This window comes from Ostrinia furnacalis, unplaced genomic scaffold (assembly GCF_004193835.3).
Source record: "Ostrinia furnacalis isolate ACB-3 unplaced genomic scaffold, ASM419383v2 OfSCF2833, whole genome shotgun sequence".
Taxonomy (NCBI): Eukaryota; Metazoa; Arthropoda; class Insecta; order Lepidoptera; family Crambidae; genus Ostrinia; species Ostrinia furnacalis.
The window spans coordinates 396,787-406,311 of record NW_021133072.1 but is presented as its reverse complement, the minus strand read 5'-3'; the positions used below and the strand labels follow the sequence as shown (position 1 = coordinate 406,311).

Genomic DNA, 9,525 nt, shown 5'->3' with positions numbered 1-9,525 from the left:
TCGCCTGCTCAAAACCAACATCTTAGAGATATGCGCGGACCGTCTCCTATGGCGCAAAATCATCATCATCAAGATAAATTGGGAAGCATATCGATACTATCGATAGTATTGATAGTTTTTTATTTAAAAGCGACAATACTATCGATAGTATCGATACTATCGATAGTTTATTCTTCACGAGCAACAATACTATCGATAGTATCGATAGTATTGCACATATTCAATAGTATTGCCTCGTTTTGAGCTATCGATAGTATCGATAGTATCGACAGTATCGATACTATCGATAGGCCAATCGATAGTCTTGCGATAGTTTGACTATCGATAGACTATCGATAGACTATCGATAGTCGACTATCGATCGGCAACACTAGTCAATTCCTCACGTTAATAAAATATTTTTGCTGCTTGCTGTGCATTTAATTTTGCTCCATTTTGTATACATTTTACCAGTTTCTTCTAATAATATTTGTGCACAGTGGTTTAGATAGATATTGCAGCTTTCTTTATCTGGTGCTAAATGATTGTTATTTAAAAAGGTCGTCGATTTTACTCAAAAATGGATATCCCAGTACAAATAGCAGTAAGGCTAAAACCTCCAAGCCTAGCTGACTCGACTCAATGTATATTTAGTAATCCAGTCACTCAGATTGTAATCACGGAGAGTGGACAAACATTTCATGTAAACAGGGCTCTACCATTGGACTGTACTCAAGCCAATTTGTTTAACTCATTCATGATACCCCAAATCAATTGCTTCTTGGATGGCTGCGATACTTCTGTTGTTGTGTTTGGTCAGCCAAAGACAGGAAAAACATACACTTTATTTGGTTCAGGCAAGTAATTGAATTCAACTTTTTTTAATATGCTAAAATATATTATTATTTTCATGTTCAAATCATTACTATTTCATGGGTTTCAGGTTTTGAATGCATTCATAGTGAGAGTGATCAAGGAATCATACCAAGATTTCTCACAGAAATATTCCATAAACTCAATCACATGCCAGAAAGGGAGTATATCTTGCACATAACATGGATGCAAGTTGTAAACAATAACATCTTCGATGTTCTGGGGGCAGGGTTAGTGAGATGCTACAATGTTGAAGAAGCTTTTCAGTACCTACAGATGGGCTGGAGACAAAGGTGCCCGGGGAACAACCATACGGTGTTCACAGTTAGTGTAGAACAAAAGTGGGTGGGCACCAATGGTGTGCTTAATCACAGAATGTCAACAGCTAGTTTCTGTGACCTAGCAGCCTACCCGGAGCCGGGCCTTTTTGCTCTTGAAAATATAATTAAAGAGCTGTTGGCAGGAAATCCACCAAAACAAATTAATTATGACCAATGCATACTCACAGCGATGCTCAGAGATTCATTTGGTGGCAGAGCCTTTACATGGGTTATAGGCTGTATCAGCACAGAGCCTGAAGATTATCAGGATACTCTCAAAATATTGAACTTATGTCTATGCTGCAGAGGCATAAAAAATTTTGTGACTGTCAATCTCTTTGCTGATAACAACACTCCCGTTTACCCTGAGAAGACAATGCCTCCTCAAAATGAAAATAATTTTAACTTGCAATTTGCTACAGCTCAGTGGATAAAACTGGTTTCAAATGCTGAAGGACTTTTTAACAAAATTCTTCAATCAAAATCACTGTCTGAAGCTGATATTAACCAAGTGACTGAGTGGTTGTTTTTAAAGGCTGAATGTGATGAATGTTTAAGTACTGATGTTGGAACTGATAACAAAGATGCTGGACCCAAACAGGGATTACCTAGAATTGCTGAAGACACAGAACCAAGTGAGCCAAGTGAGACTGATGGGGAGAGTGATTCCGAAGATAGTCATTCAGAGACAGTATTCCAGGATAAACTTGAAAAATTCATGGAATATTTTAGAGAGAAGAATGATCAACTTTTTGCTGATCGCTGTGAGGAGTACTTGAATCATATTGATTCTGATGATATTACAATATCAGAGACCAGTGGCTCTCAATCTTTGCCCATCATGACATCCCAGTCCAATTCAGGACGCCGGCGAACAATACAACCTGGGGAAAGTCTATCTGGTGCAGAGTTAGAGCTATTACGAAAAGTAGCAGCAAAAGCTATTTCACCTGAATCTCAAAAGATATTAATAGAATCACACAAAAAAGATCTTGATCCAGAACCAAAGTTAATAGAGAGAGAGCTATTGAAGATGATAGATTCACCAAAGACTGACGAAATATGCAAGAAATATAAAATAACAAAAGAAAAATATACACAAAAGCAGATTTTGGCCCGTAAATTATCCAAAGAAATCAGTTGCAGTCAATCACAACTGAAGGAACTGATTAATTTGTGTATAGCCAAAGAGCGATTAATTGATGACCTTTCAAGGGCAATGTCTCACAATACACACAACAAACTAATTAATAATGTGCTAGTTGACCAAGATACCTTGAAAGAAATAAGAAGACATGAGTCAAGTTTGAAGACTTATAAAAAACAGATTGATCAAATTAAAAGACAGATAAAAAAGGATGAGAAGCGTAAAAATACCTTAGATGTAGAACTTGTAAAAGATAAATTAAAATTAGATGAACTTTCTGAAAGTTCCCTAGATGTTAAAGATAAGAAAACTAACTCATTAAAGCATTTTACAAATAGAATTACTCAGTTAGATAGTATATTGAAAGAGAAAACGAATGATTTAGAAAATTTGGAACTATCAAAAGAGAAAGAGCTGATGTTGAGAAAGGAGATTAAAAACTTGCGTAAAACTCGAGAATGTTTACATGAACAACGATGCAGTTTAGGACATAAGAGAAAAATTTATAAATCTCTTTCAGATTCAGAGGTGATAAAGATTTGATTTATTTTATACCAAAGAATACAGGAACAAGTATCATATTAACAAAAGTTGTTTTTTTAAATTTTTCAGGAGCGCAAATTATTAGAGTGTGAAGAGGCTATTGAGGCCATAGACACTGCCATAGAGTATAAGAACAATCTGATTTGTGGCAAATCACCTTCTGCTTCCCTCTCCGACACCCAGGATAACAGGGACTCGAGGACTCGCGGCGAGCAGATGTTGATGGGAAGGCTTGACAAATTGTCTCATGATGAAATGAAAACTCTTTTGTATAGGTATTTCCAGAAGGTAAAATATTTTGGTTTCTGTACTAGTAAATTCAGTGTTGTTGTTGTAAACTCCTATGTTCAGCAGTGGACGTCCTGTGGCTGAAATGATGATGATGATGATGAATAGTAAATTAACTTACTTTATTTAGGACTTTTAGTAAGTAACCCCTCCAGCTACAATTAAGTTACAGTTATGTTAGAACGAACGAACGAACGATGTTAGAACTGATTGATAGTGGTAGACCTCAAAAGTTCAGTAAACGATGGAGATCCAACTACAGACCCTAAGGCTAAAATTAACAGTATGACACTAAAATTGTTGGCTATTCTATTGTCCCCTATTTGTTAAATTGCTAATTTCCATTGGAGCAGATTATAAGCATCAACTTGGTGAATCTATAACAGTAGGTAAATAGATTAAATCTTTTAATTTCCAATCAAAGAAGTCTTTCAGTCAAGTGACTGGATCGAGTTTTGAGAGTTGTCATACACATGAACCGTGTACATAATTCTTGTCTGCGCTAGATACGAACGCGGACGCGCATTGTGTGACAAATTTTCGTAGCTAAGTCCGACGAAAGTCTTGTCTTCGGCAGACACGGTGAAATTTCTTATCGTGTACAAGAAGCTTTATAATAAAGGTGGTGGACCTGAGAGGCGCGTGCGCGGCGTTGGAAGCGGGCGTGGCGGCGGCGGCGGACGAGGCGGCTGCGTGGCGCGCCCGGGCCGCGGCCGCGTGGCGGCACGCGCAGCGCATGCGTCCTAACGCGCACACGCGGTATTTATCATCTTTAATTAACCTTATCTATAGCCTGACCAGGAACATAAAAACCCTCGCCATATTGCGGAAAACTAATGGTACTAATTTCTTTTAATGGCAACAGTAACTAAAAACTTCATTGACATGTCACCTTGCATGTCAGTCTATTGTTGTCAAAGTGTAAACAAACTTTATTTTAAATGTGCGCAATTGATTTTGTGCATGAAATTGCTAAAATCTTTTATAGTCGTGAAAGAAAAGTGGTTCACAATGTGTTAAAGTATTTGTCGGAAGAGAAATACCAAGGGTTCGGACAATATTTTCATTGAAAATGTTTCCAATAAAGGTTGTCAAATTGACTGACATGTTTATCGTATAGTACAGTCCACTATGAAAATTAGCTGTGGTTTGTTTCAACTACCTATTTTAAAGTTTTTTGTCACTTTCTAAAAGTTGAATTTTATGGAATTGGGAAAGAAGTACCGAGTTTGAAGCGTTCATGAGCAGACATTGCAGTTGAATATTCAAGTTCTGAATTTGGTTATTGATGAATAATAAAATAAATCCTACTAGTTCGATTGATGGTTTCATTTAATTTATTTAAACCAGGTTACCTATAATAATATTTTTTCGTTAATTTATGAAAATATCAAATTAGCCCATAATCCTGAATCCTGAGCTGAAACATAAAGTTAGCCTATTAATTTAACACAGGTACGACTGTACTCAGTGTTGCACTATCAAATGCAATTGAAGCGCCTCTATGCCAGGGTTTTTATGTTCCTGGTCAGGCTATACGTAAAATGTACGCCAGTAATCATACTCCACCGATCAACCAAATCAAACATGAACATGAACCATCTGGCAGTGGAAGTTTAAGCCGGATTATTTAGATATTAAAAAGATAAAATAACTCAGCTTAAGATTTCCGTCTAGTGACGCCGGATTATTTGTCTGACGCGTTGTGGTCTCGTGACGCATCAGATCGTAATCGGTTTCATACATTTCATCATTCATATTCATCATACATCATCATTATTTTTTAATTTGGTCACATTTGAATGTGCAGATTTTTTACTTTTTCCTTAAAATTTCCAGCCACTTCCACTCGGTGCATCGATACCTAGACGGTGGTAACGCGGAAAGAGCTCTGTCGCTCGGCATGACCACCGACTCGGAGACGTCAGATGACGCTATGCGGCTGGTAGACCGCATGAAACAGCTAGCGAGGTATCCTCCGGTGAGTAAACATCATCTTAGATTTCTTATTGACTTGTTAGAACTAGGTTCTCATAACAGTGATTGCGAGTTGTTTTTGTTCCACTAACACGTTGGGCGCCAAAATGTAGAATTTGGCGCCCAACTTGGGGCTATGAAAAAACATGCCATTGCTTGGATGGTGCAAGTACCGGTAAATAATTTAAAGCTACAATATAAATTGTGAATTTTATTAAATGTACAAAGTCTCTTTTCGAACTCGAAGCATACTTGATTACTATACTTACGAGCAAAAGTATACAATCACCCCTTTGTATTCCGAGCGGTCTTAAGAACTGAATGACTATGTATTGTAATTATGTATCAATGACAATTTTAAGTTTATAATATCACCTTTAAAATGGTATCATTTTTATTGATATTTTATTAGTCATTTAATTATTATAATCCCTCGGAACACATAGGGTGATTCCAAATTTTTGCTTGCGAGTGTAGTTTAGTAGTACAGATAAAGGTAAACAAAAGCATCTTATTCAGTATCTTATTAAGTGATAGTTGCGATTTTGCATTAAAAACGTATACTAATTCATGTCTAATACTTTCAGGCCCCAGTTATCCCCAGTCAGAATCTGAAGCAGCTGATGCCAGCCACGAATATACCCGTTGCCAAGGTGACCAAGGAGAAGAACAAGCTAGTCATAGTCCAACAGCAGAGTAAGCGCAACTGATATTTGCATATTACGTTGATCATGATCAACTTTAACATCATATTGTTCGTACTATTCTCGTACTTGCTGAGGCAGCTGCTTCCGTATATCATCAACTTCGCAAGCAAATACGACTCGGAGGAATAAACGGACGCGAACTTTGACTCTTATGGCTAATAATAATAAAGACGAAAAGGTTGTGATGGTTTATGTGGACAGATTTTTAAAAAAAGGTGCGTGATTTGACTTCGTTGTGAAAAGGTTGTGGTGAACTTATCTGTGGAACATTTTGGATGATCTCGAGTGTTGGGATTGAAGTATTTGTTTTGGCTGTTTTTACAATGTCCAAGTATTATGATCTCCATTGTGAAGTGTGTCGATTTTTAGTACGCAATCAAAAATGCTCTTAGTTATAAAAGTAATAATACTCTTTTAGAATACTCGTACAATAGGCTACATGGTCGTCAATGAGTTTAGATTTATGTCTAAAATGTACAAAATAATTATGTAGTATTAATGTAGTTTCTGTCATCTATTAGATAATATTTATGTATGTAATGTTATACTTCTTTCTATATGATGCGATGTGTCGATGGTTAACATTTTTGCATATTTAATATCGTAAATAATTATATATTCTTGATGATAGATAAGATATTCTAGTCTTTATATTCACTTTCATCGGTAAGCTGCTGCTCCTAGGAACTATACCTACGCTATTACAATCGTGAGCATTTTTATTATGAGATTCTATATGTAATGTAATTGAGAATGAGAGAATGTCTCCAACTTCCTCATTGGCCCTAGAGCAATTCCAAGTATACCATCAATAAAAGCCTAATTAGAGTCATCAAACCTCTCAGTCATTCAATTAGAGCCATTAGAACTTCATAACTATGAGTTGTTTTCTATGTGTAAGCTGAGGACACGTGTCTCCAGCTGACACATCTGTATCTTCGTAAATATTTATGCTACGATAATGTATTATACCTCAAAAATTACAGTCGAATCCAAATAGTAGGCTTTCCACTTTTCAAGACTTTAGCTCAAATACTGTTAAAACCACGATCAAAAAACTATGTGCGAGCTGGAGTACCGTGTCTCCAGCTTACACATCTGTATCTTCGTAAATATTTAAGCTACNTGAACCCTCAGCGTGCACCGTCGGCACTCTACACCGACGGCACACTAACAAATACCTTTAAATGTGTACAAACAATAAACCATGTATAAATAGCATAACATAATACCAATAAACCAGATATCAACCGTCCGTCGTTGTGTCTCATTTCCCCCCGCTGCGGCCAAGACACCCATAGCCGTCGCTATGATCAGTCCGGTGAGTCTGCCGGGCTGGCAGCGGGTCCCCGCCGCCTACCTGCCGTCCTAACGCTGCTGCCCTGGGCGACCTGGGCACAGCTACCTTCCTATCAAACTCTTATTATGTCTAAGTATATATTGTTAGGCAGGGCTAGGGCTCTAGGGACTTAGTGTCTTAGGGAATAGGGACTCTAGGCTCACTAGGGAGTTAGTCCCCTTCCTGACCGCATATCCCGGGCACGGGAGCGGTGCCTTACAACCACTGCCTCCCGCCCGTCCAGTTGGCTTACTCGTATAAACCACTCAGATATGTCTACATTTACTCGATTTAAACATAACACGACTACTTATTCTGGAATCCCTATTTAGCAACCTTTTACTCAAATGATGAATGAAATTGTGTACAAATGAGATGGGCTATTCCAAAACACACATTTTGGTGATTGTACTACTTTAAATGTCAATTACATTGGGTTTATTAGTTGGGCAATCAGTTAACTGTTTGTACTTCTTAACTGAAACACATCGCGTCGCTTTATAAAAACACTTCTATTATAAAATTCCACATTCTAAAACCAAGCTGCCACTTTTATTGCTCAATGCAGCCTCACTTTTCAAAAATAAAGGTGTAATATAAATAAACTTTTATTAATCTTTATAACAACTGAAAAACCCAATAGCCATACCTTCCCAAGCCTCCCGTCTTCGTCGTCCTCACGCCAGCGGTCGACGACCCTCTCCAGCTTGTCCTTCAAGTATGGTATAAGCACCAGCAGCGCCAGCGAGCCCTTCTCCAGCCAGTAGGGCAGGCGCTTGTGCTGCGGAGTCAACTCTGAGCTGAAGGACACTGGCACCCGCAGCAGGCCGTAGAAGCTCTCCGAGAATGAGGCCGCTGGAAGTACATGAGAGAAATGTGGTGAATGAGACAGGCAGAAAGTCTTCAATCTACTAGAAATACTGTTAAATCTTCTCCAGATGTAATTTTACAAAATGAATCTTTTCTAGATGTCTTGTTACAAGCTTATAAAACTATGTTACCTACAATATATGTATAATATAATAAAAATAAACTTTTTTAAAAACAAGCTTTTCTGAATTTCGAAAGTTTGTATCGCGCATGGAATTTATTCCTCTTTTTCTCTGTTTGCGCTACAAGCTTTCGAAATTCAGAATAAAAGCTTGTTTTTAAAAAAGTTTATTTTTATTATAATTTTATTTTACTCTTTTTAGTTATATCTTAATCTCAGGACCCTGGACGTTATCTAACACTAAAGTGCTCGAAAAGACAAATCCAACGAACCCAAACTCGATGAGTTTCCGCCGTTTTGTTTAGGAGTTCCTATGGCCACCTCCCGACTCCATCATCAGACCAGCTCAATGGTACCATAATATTGCATTGTCATCGGACTTACACATGTATGCAAAATTTCAGCTCAATAGGAAACCGGGAAGTGGGTCAATTTTAAGTTGCAAGATTTGACGACAGACACCAGACATGTGAAAGTAATAAAAAGCTTAATTATAACGAATTATTTGATCTTTAAAACGCAACTCTAACTTATACGGTTTTAATAATCCACCGTGTGTTACGTGTCACCAGCTTACACATACGTATCGGTTCGTAGTTCGAAAACGGTTCGAAATAAAGCTTTGAAAGAATTGAAGTCGGGTTTTTTTATTCGACTTTAATTTATGAGATATAAAACATTGATGTAGCTTAAATATTTACGAAGATACAGATGTGTAAGCTGGAGACACGGTACTCCAGCTCGCACATAGTTTTTTGATCGTGGTTTTAACAGTATTTGAGCTAAAGTCTTGAAAAGTGGAAAGCCTACTATTTGGATTCGACTGTAATTTTTGAGGTATAATACATTATCGTAGCATAAATATTTACGAAGATACAGATGTGTCAGCTGGAGACACGTGTCCTCAGCTTACACATAGAAAACAACTCATAGTTATGAAGTTCTAATGGCTCTAATTGAATGACTGAGAGGTTTGATGACTCTAATTAGGCTTTTATTGATGGTATACTTGGAATTGCTCTAGGGCCAATGAGGAAGTTGGAGACATTCTCTTTATATTAGATTACCCACCGAAAACTACAAAAATATGTAGATATTATTATCTTATAAATACAGTAGAATGTAAATATATGTGTGTTTTTAGCTATTAATGATAAATAAATGGTAGTCTTAAATTTTTTACTTAAATCAATCGTGATATTATTAAACTAATAGTTAAACCATATAAGATATTTTTTGCGATTTTTCGTACTTATCATAAGACTGCATATAATGTAAATAAGTCCCTTAAATTATATTTTGTCTTAATTTAATATACATAATTATTATGAGTATGGATGTTGTAGGGTTAAGATAATGTA

General features: G+C 37.0%; 1 protein-coding gene across 2 annotated transcripts; it reads left to right on the top strand.

The window, feature by feature from the left end:
- The first annotated feature begins 403 nt into the window (after positions 1-403).
- On the top strand, positions 404-6,181 carry cos (kinesin-like protein costa). 2 transcript variants are annotated; one of them, XM_028309816.1, is made up of 6 exons: positions 404-836; positions 923-2,847; positions 2,932-3,150; positions 3,773-3,909; positions 4,990-5,131; positions 5,715-6,181. In XM_028309816.1, the coding sequence occupies exons 1-6, from the start codon at positions 560-562 to the stop codon at positions 5,835-5,837; spliced, it is 2,823 nt and encodes a 940-aa protein (XP_028165617.1). In that variant the 5' UTR covers positions 404-559; the 3' UTR covers positions 5,838-6,181. The 2 variants fall into 2 exon arrangements, with proteins under 2 accessions (XP_028165617.1, XP_028165618.1); XM_028309817.1 differs by having other exon boundaries at positions 715-798.
- The last annotated feature ends 3,344 nt before the right edge of the window (positions 6,182-9,525 follow it).

Bases quoted from the DNA above. Each gene is read 5' to 3' on its own strand.
- cos (XM_028309816.1), top strand. From the start codon at position 560: ATGGATATCCCAGTACAAATAGCAGTAAGGCTAAAACCTCCAAGCCTA. The intron at 2,848-2,931 runs GTGATAAAGATT...TAAATTTTTCAG, and splicing joins AATCTCTTTCAGATTCAGAG to GAGCGCAAATTATTAGAGTG. The intron at 5,132-5,714 runs GTGAGTAAACAT...TAATACTTTCAG, and splicing joins AGCTAGCGAGGTATCCTCCG to GCCCCAGTTATCCCCAGTCA.